We start from the raw sequence: 12761 nt of genomic DNA, 5'->3' as shown, positions 1-12761 counted from the left end.
AGGTTCGATATGCTGGTTGGGAATATCACCAGACACCGCTGAGTTAAGAAATCTTAATCTTTGGTCAAACGAACCAAAGTGTGCACTCACTCACTCACTCACTCACCTAAAAAGGGAGGGCTCTCAATCTCAAGAAGTTAACTTAAGTGGCATCCCAGCTCAGAAAATACAGTGTCAATGTCAGAGAGCCACAGAACCTTAAAACTGTCTTGATTTGGCGTTTTACATTCATTTTTAATCTAAAACCCACTGAACATATATCACTTATCCTCAGATGTTTTCAGATAAATGCATTTTCAACTTAACCTAACTTTATGACTTTTAACAGGAATTCGTAATTCTAATTTTACAGTAATTACAGCAAAGTATAGTCCTTAATCATAACTATAATAATTTAAGGAACTTTTAGTTCCTTACTACAGGAACCAGAGCACGCATTTTGTCAAACTAATCTAAGAAGAGAATATCCAAAAACCAAAGAAGCCCATGCAAATATTTTCGTAAAGGAAACAACTCCTAAATTTTAAACCGCTGCTGCTTTCGCCCTTTGGCTCCCGTTTTCCTCCCCCGTCGGCAGAGCTCGCAGCCGTCGAGCCCCGGGCCTGGAGAGGAGGGAGGTGCCACCCGGAACGGTGTGGCTGCCGGAACGGCCGGGCCGAGCAGTCGCTTCCCGGGGACCTCATTAGGAACGGAGCTTCCGGCGAAGAGGGCATGGGAGGCAGCGCTGCTGTCTCCGCCTGACAAAGGGCCTTAGCTGCTCGGCTGCGGTGCCTGGTCAGGCACGATGGCGATCCCCATGGTGCCTATGGAGACGCAGCTACAAAGCATCTTCGAGGAGGTGGTGGTGAGTCCGTCCCCGGAGCGTGAGGGGCGGAAGGCGGCGTGTGCAGGCCCGCCAGCCGCGCTCCCTCTGTGGGGGAGGGGGACGCATCCTGAAGAGGATAAAACAGGGGAGAAAGAGGGTTTTTTATTTTTTTGGCTTTTAACAGCACCAACTATGGCCGAGGAAGACGGCGGTGCTGTTGGCAGCAGAAGGGGAGGCGGTTCCTTAGAGCCGAAATCCCCACCTCTGCCGAGCCTTTATACAGAAGCTGACGTCGGGTAGGACTGGGTGTAGCATGAGGAGAGGCAGCTTGCATGCCCAAAACCGGTTTATAGTGTGCTGAGTTTGCTGTAGAATAAGCAGTTTAAGAAGGCATTGTCGAAGGAGGCCATGGGACAATGAATGTCGTGAAGATGTGTTTTTCCTCAGCCATCAGGATGGTGGGAACGAATGGTGGAAATACACCCACACAATGAAGCATAGTTCAGTAGATCAGTAGAATAGGATATTCTTGAGTTAGAAGAGACCTATAACTACCATCTAGTCCAACTGCCTGACCAAATGTTAAAGTGTATTATTAAATATGTTGTCCAAATGTCTCGTAAACACTCTCAGGCTTGGAGCATCAACCATCTCTTGAAGAAGCCTGTTCTGCTGTTTGACCACCCTTTCAGTAAAGAGATGCTTCCTGATGTTGAGTTTGAACCGCCCCTGGTGCAGCTTTGAATCATTCCCACCCATCTTATCACTGGGTCCCAGGGAGAAAAGATCGGCACCTCCCTCTCCTCTTCCCTTGCTCAGGAAGCTGTAGAGAGCAGCGAGGTCATCCCTCAGTCTCCTTTTCTCTGAACTAGACAAACCCAGAGACCTCAGCCACTCATCATAGGAGATGCCTTCCAGCCCCTTCACCAGCTTTGTTGCCCTCCTCTGGTTGCACTCAAGCATTCTTAAATTGTGGGGTCTACAGCGGTTCTAGACTGTCTGGTTGAAAAGGATTACTAGATTATTTTATTGCACACTCTTATTTCTACAACATAAAAATGAAAATACATAATGGTCAGTTATAGATCACATCTGAGTATAATATGAAGTTCTTATAGAAAGCAAAATTAGTTGTAGGATAGTGTTTTCCAGAACCTCTTATTTTATTAGAATTATGATGTAGAAGCCTTTTAGCAAAATAGAATTAAAAAAAAAGGAAAAGAAAAGAAAAAAAACCCCAAGGAATGTTTTATATCTATATAAGTATTCAATTTTTCTTCTCTACTCTTTTTTTACAAGGCTATGTAATCATCCAATGGAATTTAAAATGCAGGAGATCTAACACCGATGAGAAAGTAACTGTGTAGAATTGATTTGTATAACTAAGTGTCACGGAACATTAGTTGGACAATAACTTAATGGTCTTCAAAAATATTAATGCTTTCAAAGTATGAAAAAGGTGGAAGTAACAGAATCGAACCGTTTCTCAGACTTCAGGAAGTAAATTAATCTCCAGGATTTTAGAAGAAGAAAAAAATGAAAACAAAGTGCTTTAATATGGATCCACAAGGTTTGTTGCTTCTATGAAAACAAAGCAATCTCAACTTTGAAACAGTTTAGCGTAGCAGAAGAAATATATCTGTGTCTGATACAGTCCCATAACAATATGTGTGTTACTTTTTCTGCCTCATCCTGGTGGTGTGATACAGAAAACCTTTTCATAGTAGCTCACTCGGGGTTTTTCTCTTACAGAAAACAGAAGTAATTGAAGAAGCTTTTCCTGGGTGAGTGTAATGTTAGTTTATTTGTGCAAGATTTTCTGTATAAATGTCTCTTTCTTCTTGTGCTCTTTCATTGGGTATTGCTAATAACTAATTTTCTTATTTGCATTAGTATGTTTATGGACACTCCTGAAGATGAGAGAACCAAACTGATCAGCTGTCTGGGCGCTTTTAGACAGTTCTGGAGCAGTCTTTCCCAGGTTAACATTTGATTCATTGCTTACATGTACTTTATATACTTTTTAAATGTAGTGAAACCACTTCTAGTAGTCAGACACTTAAGCTGTAAGATCTGTTTTCAGTCATTCACAATTTGGTTTCAGATATGGCACAGTAAAGAATATAGGAAGACTTTGCAAGAAAAAGATGTTTTGATTTTAATAAGATTATATACTTATTAGCTGAAGTCAGTGTGCTGTGCAAATAAAGCTATCCAAATGGAAGTATAACAGGAAAGAACTAACAGAAGGTAGTTTGTTAGAGGGTTTCTTGCAGAAGTGACTAAGTAGGAAAAAAATAAAGAAAATAGATGTTTGTGTTCAAAAATTACTTTCCGAAAGTTAAATACCTCTAGGCACTCTTCTGTAATTGGAGATCTGGTCATCTTTGTTTTCACTGAATTTGTTTATAACCGGGAAAAGGAAAGAATAGTATAGAAGAGTTCTATTTTATTCTATTCTGTGCAAACTTGTATGTGAAATCCAAAGCTGACTGTAAAAATCAGTGTTTTAGCTAGCAGGTGTTTCCAATACTGGACAACTGGACTTCCTCAAAATGAGATCAAAATACTTGTAGTAAAAGCTGTATGCTGGACAACTTCTACCATTTATAACCTTGTTCTTCTGTTAGTTTCATTTCTTCCTGGTAGGATGTTATCTGAATTTTACAGTTTGTTTCACTACCTGTAAATACATTCTTTCTCCCTTCTACTGCTTTTTCAGGAATCCCATGAGCAGTGTGTCCAGTGGATTGTAAGATTTATTCATAGCCAACACAGTCCTAAAAGAATTTCTTTTCTTTATGACTGTTTAGCAATGGCAGTAGAAACTGGACTCTTGCCACCCAGGTAAGCCATGTCAGAATGAATAAATAGGATATGTGGAAGTTGTAGTATTGGAGGATATTTTATAGTGACATTGTAAAATTATTCCTGAAGAGGACATGCTTATTATCTGTCATTCATTCTTGTGTTGTCTCTACTAGGATGGTTTGTGAATCTCTGATAAATTCCGATACACTTGAATGGGAAAGGACACAGTTGTGGGCATTAACTTTTAAATTGGTCCGGAAGATTATTGGAGGCGTAGACTACAAGGTATCTTCTCCCCATTCCTTTCTTTGTGATAAGACACATTATTGTCTGGCTTTGTTTTTATGATTTTATGTCAGAGACACTCAGTGTTTCAAAGTCTGCTTTGATTATGAAAGAAAAAAATAATTGTGAGATCACTTTTACTGCTTTTTCGTAGCTGAGCTTTACCTTAGTTGGTAATTCTGTATGGACATTGTAACTCCTCCTACTCTACTACGTAGTCATCTTTCATCCCTTTTTCGGTTACAAGCTAGATAACCCTAATGCAGTTGCAGTAGTGGTACACATGGAAATGTAATGCTAACAAGCATTAAGGCTCACATCTGCTCTGACCCCTTTTGCTATATAAGGAAAAAGTCCTGAAAGCAAAGTCTTTGGCAGGGTACAGCTCTAACAGAAGCAGCAGGAAACTGCATCTTTTGCAGAGAACCACCTTACCAGTGCTGGTGAGTGTGTTAGAGCAAAAGACACATGATACAACGTTGTACTTTGGTCAGTCTGCACAAGCTATTGTAGGTTGGATGTCTCTGGTTGCACATCAAAATTTCAACAGTTGTTTTCTCATCTGAGGTATTCTAAGATGGAGAAGTTCCATAAAGGGTTTAATGTCATTACTGTCCACACTCACAGTAGCACTCTGTCTTCTAACACTTAGCAACAAACAGCTAATTTATCTCTCAAAATATTGTCTGACCATACAGACTGTGTAATCTTTCTGCCGGAAATAGACTATCTGGGAACATTAAATTTGTGTACTTTCTCTTAGGGTGTGCGCGACCTATTGAAAGTGATCCTAGAGAAAATCTTAACAATTCCAAACACTGTGAGCTCAGCTGTTGTACAGCAACTTTTAGCAGCAAGAGAGGTAACTATCTGAATTTTATGTTATCACTATAGAGAAAGATAGGCCTCATTCTTTCGTTACTAATGTGTTTCTAGTAGCTGGGATGGATCTCTTTGAGTGTTGGTACATATTGACACCAAAGACTTACTCTTTGTGGTCTAATTCTTTTCTACAATTGTATTTTATTCAGTAAACTAAGAGCTTTTGGAGAATACTGTAGATAAGCACTGAAATCCCTAGCAGGAGAGTCAGGCACAATGTTTAATTTGCCTCGTGGAAGATGTATGAGATGTAATACTGATACGAATTTCTTTATTTTTTTTTAGTGAGTAGATAAAAATAGTGAATGTTTCCAGTACTTTGTAAGCAGACATAGAGGTATGGTTTTACACAGGCTTAGACTTATACAGTTAAAAACAAGTTTTAAACTAATGTAGTACTATCAGAATACAATTTAAGAAAATATTTTAATTCTTATATCCATTTTCATGGGCTGCCTTAGACTAGTAGACAGACTACACCTTTGTTTACTTTATCTGAAGTCTTCTGCACTCATGTATTTTTTATTTATAGGTGGTAGCCTACATTTTGGAAAGAAATGCATGTTTGTTACCTGCCTACTTTGCAGTTACAGAAATCAGAAAACTCTATCCTGAAGGAAAACTTCCTCACTGGGTAATTATATGATGTCAAATAATATAATGGGTAGTTTTGTTCCACAAAAAATAAAATTTGTTTTTAATTGTTTAAAATCAAACTTTAAATGAAGATCTAAACCCCTGTATTCAATAGTAAGCTCTGTGTTTAAGCATGTAAATTAAGATACAGGCTTGATGTGATTGCAGCAGCAGCTACCTGTGTTCTTGCATGAAATTGATGGCAGTTCTGACCTATGGCCTGATGTTCAAGACTCTTGAAGCATTGAGTTGGTTTTATTGAATATATTTGAAAATGCAGGTCATGCTTACCAGTTCATGCTTTCTCTATGGCTTCAAGATAAGAAAAATCACTTCAAATACCTCACCAGAATTTTCTTTTTGTTTGTTTAAATTCAGTTATGCAAAAATATTTGGGGCTCTGGTGCAATGAAAATGATTGTTGTTTCAAAAAAATGTGATCTTGGTGCAGATTTTAATTTTGTATTCCGTTAAAATAACTAGATGGCAGGAAAAGGATGAAATCCCAACTTCCTTGAATTAATGGGAAAACTGTTACTGGCTTCTTTTGAGCCAAGATTTCATTCAGAATCTACTAATCTGGGTGCTTTGTATTTCTGAAGTTGTTACCCAGAGGCAAACAGATTTGTTGTGAACAGACATTCTGAAGCTTGTCTTAAATCATCTGTTACTAAATAGTGGGCACTGAAATAATATAGTACACATAGGAGAAACTGTTATTATTTAAATTCTCACTTGAGTACAAACTGAGGAGAGTGCTTCCTGCCCTTTCTTTATAAGGTCACATTTTTTCCTTTTGTGGTTTTTGGTTCTGGATGATTTTTCTCACATGTTGAAATATGTAGGAAGCTAGTTATTTTAGTAGATTCCTGTGCATTTTATTAAAATGTGTGAACTGTTTTAAGGCCTGAAGAATTCCTTATCAGTATCTACAACATAAGCCCTTTAAAGGTGTTTTTTCTCCTCTTCTCACCCAGTTACTAGGTAATTTAGTATCGGATTTTGTGGATACCTTCAGACCTACAGCAAGGATAAATTCAATTTGTGGTAAGAGAATGACTTTCATGAATGACTTCAAAAGAAATTAATTTATTTTGAACTATTTTGTTTCTTAGAACCTTTTGGCATATATATTCATCTAAGCAAAATGATTCAGCGCTTATGTTTCATGTAATATCTTTACTGTGGTCAGTTTGTTCTCAGACTTGCTTCTCTTCAGCTTTTGCTTTGAAGAGGAAAATTAGTATTGATGGGATCAAAATAATTCTTTTGCTACAAGCTGGTAGTGGAGGTTTACTACTTGTTACATGGCTTTATAGTTTCTAACCGGAGTAGACATTAAGAAAATCATAGGTTTTCTATGCTCAAGGATTTAAGTTGATTTAGATCTCCTGGATGTTATTCACAGACTGTTTTCTGACTTCAGTTTCCACTGGAGCTTTTGTAGCTGCTCAGCCCTATCCCTATTGCTGCAGGCTTCTGTGTGAACATTTCCTAGCTCAGATGAGTACTAGCTCTCTTTCGTGAAAGAAAAGCTCATCTTCATTTATTGCTAGAAATATGAAGATTAAAATTGACTAACAAGTCTAAATTAACCCTACAAAAAACTTTTCTTGTGTGATCAACTGTATCACGTTGGCCTACTCTGACTGAACTGACTAGATCTCAGTTGACTGTAGTTAGAGTGCAGTTGCTTGTATTTGACTAATTTAATGACCAGAATTCTGCCCACAGTTTGTCTTACAGGGTTTGTCTTACATGGAGGAAACTAGATTGCTAGTTAGTAATACCATTATTTTTTCTGGAAAGAGTCAGTGTGCCAAAATTAAATTCGTAGGTCAAGCAATGGCAATGGAACAGTCTTCTGGTAACCTAAAAGGGCACTTTTAGAGTAATATTTGCAAATACTTTAATTTTTGGGATACCCAATCTGGAGACATGGAAATTTTATTCCTTAGATGTTTATTATTTGAAAATTAATAAGAAAAATAAAATCAGCCTGAAGCAATACTATGGTAAAAAGCTTTAAAAAGTGGAAATGTAATGAGAGCATAGAAGTGGCTGAGGCCAGTTTTTTTGCATCAGAATTACTAAACAATCATCCAGTTTAACTGGTTTAGAATTTATAATCTTCCATTGCATGTAGGTCGCTGTAGTCTTCTTCCTGTGGTAAATAACTCAGGTGCCATGTGTAACTCATGGAAGCTGGATCCTACAACCCTTCGTTTTCCTTTGAAAGGTCTCTTACCGTATGATAAGGTATGGTTCATTAAGCTTCTTAAGCATGTTATATTCAATAAATTCAAAGCTTTTATATTGTTATGGGGGGGAAATTTCAACTGTGAATATTCTATTGTTCCAGCTAGGCTAACATCGAAGATGTAGATGTTTTCACTGTCTTATATATTTCAGTGATTTCAATCTATATATGGAGGACCTTTAAAGTAGTGTGTGGTATGACAGGTGCCCAAAATGCTGAAGAACAAGAGATGTTTAATGTGCTTTGTGGAGGTGGGTGTGTGTGAGAGAGCAAGTGAGAGCAGCGTAATGATTGGAAAATTAGCTTAGCAGAGGGGTGATGAAAGAAAATGGGAAGGTAATTTCTTGTTTTCTGTGCTCTTTGTTATTCCATAGGAAAGATAATTTTACAGTTCAAAATTAAATATGTTAGTTTGTTTAATCTTAAAACTCTGAATGTGAAATAGTGGTGTACTGAGAGAATTTAAGAACTGTAAGGGATTAGGACAAAAATCCACATTGTCCAGCGTCCCATTCCCCGAATCACAGAATGGTTTGAGTTCAAAGGGACCTTAAATATCATCTGGTTCCAGCCCCCCTGCCATGGGCAGGGACACCTCCCGCTCAAGCAGATTGCTCAAAGCCCCATCCAACCTGGCCTTAAACACTGCCAGGGAGGGCTCGTCCACAGCTTCTCTGGGCAACCTGTTTCGGTGTCTCACCATTCTCATGGTGAATAATTTCTTCCTTATATCTAATCTCAGTGTACTCACTTTCATTTTAAAACTGTCGCTATACTCCCTGATAAAAGAGTCCCTTCCCATCTTTCCTGTAAGCCCCCTTTTAAGTACTGGAAGGCTGCTATGAGGTCTCCACAGGGCCTTCTCCAGGCTGAACAACCTCAGCCTTGTCAGCCTGGCCTCATAGGAGAGGTAATCCATCCCTTGGATCACCTTTCTGGTCCTCCTCTGGACCTGCTCCAACGGCTCGATATCCTTCTAAGGCAGGACATAAAGATAGTATATCTAATGACATACATAGTTTCCACACTCTACAGCAATTACCGTTTTGGGTGTTTCCTGAGACAAATTTAATTTCTACATATTTGATATACCTTCCTCTTCCAAATATTTGTTCAGTCTCCTATTGAGCTCGTGTAAACTTTTAGCATCCTCAACATCCCTTTGAGAAGGAGTTCCACATTTCAAATTCATGTCGCATGGGGATCAGCTCCTTCTGTTTGTTTTGAACCTAGCTTTAAGTAATGTTTTTCTTTCAAGTGTTTCTGCTATTGAAAGATGCAGTGAGCAGTTGTTCCATATCTCCTTTCTTCATGCTGCTCATGATTTTTATGGATCTTGGTCATGTACTTCCTCAGTTGTCTTACCTCGCTTTCTCTGAGTTCTTGGCAGTCTTCCAGTATTTCAAGGCTATTTCAAAAAGTGTGTCATCCTTTTTATTGGATGAAGGGTGTTCTTCCACTTGGTCCCCATAAAATGTGTAATTTCTTAAGTGCTGTGTTTCCTCCTTTCTTTTGGGAATCAGAGAGCCAAAAGATTTTCCAGATAATGCATAGCTGCATAAATTAAATGCTCATTCTTATGTTGTTTAACTCAGTTAAATGTAAACACAGGTATTAAACATCATCTTGTGACAATATATGTTTGTATGTGATTGCTTTTTTTTTTTTTAAGGATCTGTTTGAGCCACAGACTGCTTTGTTGAGATATGTGCTGGAACAACCGTATTCAAGGGATATGGTCTGCAATATGCTAGGTCTGAATAAGCAGGTACTGTACTGTGCTGTAACACGTGATTTAATTCTGCATAGAATCTGCACTATTCTTTTTCTCTTTTCTTTGCTATAGCTAACTAAGCAAAACAGTTTAGGTCCAGAGAGTGAATTTTTGTTTTATTTATTTTTTTTATTTTCATTTTTTATGAGATCATATTAGGTTAATTGGACGCTGTTGTTCCTATCATTTGTATATTGCTTTACAGATGTTAAATTGAAAAGTAGAGATTTAAAATATGATTTTTTTTTTGCATTGCTTTTTTTTCCTATAAGGCCAGCCTCAAGTACACCTTTGACAGACAGTAGGAGACTGCTAGCTCAGCCAATAAAAATGGTTATTGTTCATGTCATTAGTTTTTAAAGCATTGTTGTACTCTGTTATATTGGCACGTTATAGTACTAGAATAGTGAAAACGTGTGTTTTGTTTTGTTGCATTTTTTTCTTTTTATACCTTAGAATGGGAGGGCTTAGTCTGACTTGGGGATCCTTGAGGCTGGCCTCATAGTCACTGTTTTGTCTTTTCTTTTTTTCTTCCTTTATTTTTGTTCTGTCCTGTCTTGTCCTGCCCATCCTCCAATGCTCTAGACCTTGAACATTGCTCAGGTATGTTCACAACCTTACTGTTGTATTGTGACTAACGATACGCTGGCCGCTTTGTAGCCACTGATTCCAGTTAGAGAATATATGTACAGTCAGGGCTTGAAATTGGCAGGACCATTAGTCAAGGGCAAATTCTCACTATGAATCTCTAGAGATACGAGATGTAGCATAAAGCTGACAGTCAGGGGTCCTTCGATCCTAAAATTTTCATTGGAATGGACTGCTACCATTTCCCTTACCAGTCATAAGAACTTTTACGTTGTCTGCTGGAATTTTCAGATGAGAAGAGATTCTTAGTTCGAAACTTCTTTCCTTATGCTGGTGGAAAGACATCCACTGCACTTGATTGTAAAGTTATAAAGCTGTGAATAAATCATTGTTTAAAAAAAAAAAGGCAAAAAACCAAAAAAGCTTTACTAGTGGAATTTTCTTACCATTAGGAAGCTTCTGTAACAAAATTTCCAACAGGCAGTTATAATATTCTCCAAGCTAGGTGAAAGAAAGATAGTGCAGAATACCATGTGAAAAGTAGTTCCTTAAAATTTACTACTTGTTGAAATAAATAAATAAGCAGCTGAGCGAATCAACCAAGTGGACTTCTGCTTGAAATTTGAAATTGCGGATATCGTATTTAGCGTTGATCCCTTGTTACAATAATAAATTCCACATCTACTTTAAAAAACATTAAGATTTATAAAATAGCGTTGCTGTTTGCAATACTATAGTGAAGGTTGTGTCAGTGTTTCCATTTAAAAAACTTTTTTCAGATTTGTAACTTGACTATAAAATTCACATGATCCTGAAACCTTGTGTATATTTCCTAGTGTAAATGAAACACATCAGTGCTCTTTCTGGATTGGGACAGTGTTTTTGAATGCGCAGATTCCTACACCTTGGCAAACAGTATTCTGTGTTGTATATGACAATTTTTTATATTTGAGACTTTGGGCAGCTGAAATGTTAAGCCTTGGAAATGAGCTGCTAGGTTTAGTGTTGAAATGAGTAGTGTTTCTATTTTGTGTCTATTTCTGTGTCCACATTCAGTTAATAAATCAAACTGTTTCTCTGTGCATCTTGTAGCTGGTAAATAATACAAGATCTAGACAAAAATATATTCAGCCCATTTTATTCTTCTGACTGTGGGTGGTCTGTACCTTCAGGTCAAAAAGCATTGATGTTAAAAATGATAGAGGTGTTTTTTGTCCTCTAAAAGTAATCAAAGAAAATCTAAATGAAGTAACGAAATATATTGAACTATATACTTCTTAAAATTTGTTTGCTAGTATAGAAATTCCTACACAACGTTTCACCCTGGCGTGATTTTTTGTGGCCAAGGAACAAACTTGAAGAACGTAGCTTATAAAGGAAATGCTGACAGAACATGAACTATAGCTGTGCTACTGCAATGACACCAGCATAAAGATGTTTGGGCTCATGAAAATTTGAGTTAAAAATAAAGAGTAGAGTGGTGTAGTGGTATAGAATAGGCAATAATGTTTCATTTAAATGTTAATATACTCTGTTTAAAACTATGGAAACATTAAAATATTACACACTTTTAGGTACAAATTAACTTCATGTTATGGTTGAATTTGTTAATGTTGCCACCTGACAAAAATTAGTAGCATGCTTTTCAGAAATTGTGTAACTGTATTGATGCTTCAGTATAATGGCTGATAATCTTGTATTTTATTATGAGCACTGAACTAACCTGTACAAATTAATTGTCAATATAATAAGACACTTAGAAATGCAAATAGTGCTAAGTTTGTTTCAAAATAAATACAGAAACATCTCAAAGCAATGATCATTATTTATTTATGATCATAAATTATTTATGTGAAGCTGCTTGTATGCCATATCAACTATTTACACAGATCCAGTTGCAGGATTGGAGCCTTCATTTGAATATTTTGGCATCACAAACTAGGTATGGTTCAGCCAAATTTGTCCTAGTCCTCAAATACTCTTGAAGAGGAACAGTGAAATTTTCTGGTTCAATCTTAACTAAGCAGATCTGTGTTAGAAAACTGCTCACTCAAACCATCTCCGAGTTATGTAAAAAGTACAAATCCAGCTGTGCTCTTAACCTTGCAGAGGGAAAAAAGAAGGTAAAATTTGGTATGTTTATAGATTCCTATGTGCCTTTCCGGATTCTAAGATTTGTTGTGGGATTTTGTGGTGGGATGAGGTTTCCTAATGCCTTTATCAAGTATGTGGCTTTGAGTCCAGATGCAGACTTCAAAATGTTCCCTCTGTTGGAGTCTGGAGATTTTTGGGTTTTACTACTGTGTACTTCTGTGTAGGACGGTACCTTCTCCTCTATACCTGTTTGAACTGCTCTGTAGGAAGTAGAGATTTAAATTTTATCATGTATGTTATCATGGTTTATGATTGCACTCAATGATCTTAAAGGTCTTTTCCAGCCTCAATAATTCTGTGATTCTATGTCAATTTATTATCTGCTGTTAGCTGGGGTGATACTCCCAATATTTAATAATCTTTTAAATAGTTTGTTGAGGTATATAAAAATCTGTTTTTTTTGAAAATTATTAACAGTTCAAAATATCCTAATACACTGATGCCAAATTAAGATTCAATTTAGGGATCCTACAGGTCTTTTCTAAAATCAAACTTTAGTAATGTTTTATGTCACTTTGAACACTTCAGTTTATATCTTTACCTTCTCTGTATGTACAGACTTGCAT

At 37.1% G+C, this 12761-nt stretch overlaps 1 protein-coding gene across 2 annotated transcripts in view; it reads left to right on the top strand.

The window, feature by feature from the left end:
• Positions 1 to 784: 784 nt before the first annotated feature.
• Positions 785 to 12761, top strand: part of MED23 (mediator complex subunit 23) — a 36718-nt gene continuing 24741 nt past the window's right edge. Inside the window, exons 1-11 of one of the 2 annotated variants that reach the window (XM_010194166.1) lie at positions 785 to 844; positions 2558 to 2589; positions 2699 to 2786; positions 3528 to 3652; positions 3790 to 3901; positions 4665 to 4763; positions 5316 to 5417; positions 6397 to 6466; positions 7566 to 7678; positions 9352 to 9447; positions 10039 to 10056. In XM_010194166.1, the coding sequence (XP_010192468.1) occupies positions 785 to 844; positions 2558 to 2589; positions 2699 to 2786; positions 3528 to 3652; positions 3790 to 3901; positions 4665 to 4763; positions 5316 to 5417; positions 6397 to 6466; positions 7566 to 7678; positions 9352 to 9447; positions 10039 to 10056 (915 nt within the window). The remainder of the gene's footprint in view (positions 845 to 2557; positions 2590 to 2698; positions 2787 to 3527; positions 3653 to 3789; positions 3902 to 4664; positions 4764 to 5315; positions 5418 to 6396; positions 6467 to 7565; positions 7679 to 9351; positions 9448 to 10038; positions 10057 to 12761) is intronic. The other variant, XM_010194241.1, reaches the window with a different exon arrangement.

The sequence above is a fragment of the Mesitornis unicolor genome, unplaced genomic scaffold (assembly GCF_000695765.1).
Source record: "Mesitornis unicolor isolate BGI_N332 unplaced genomic scaffold, ASM69576v1 scaffold1310, whole genome shotgun sequence".
In the NCBI taxonomy this organism is placed as follows: domain Eukaryota; kingdom Metazoa; phylum Chordata; class Aves; order Mesitornithiformes; family Mesitornithidae; genus Mesitornis; species Mesitornis unicolor.
This window is presented reverse-complemented; position numbering and strand designations above follow the sequence as displayed.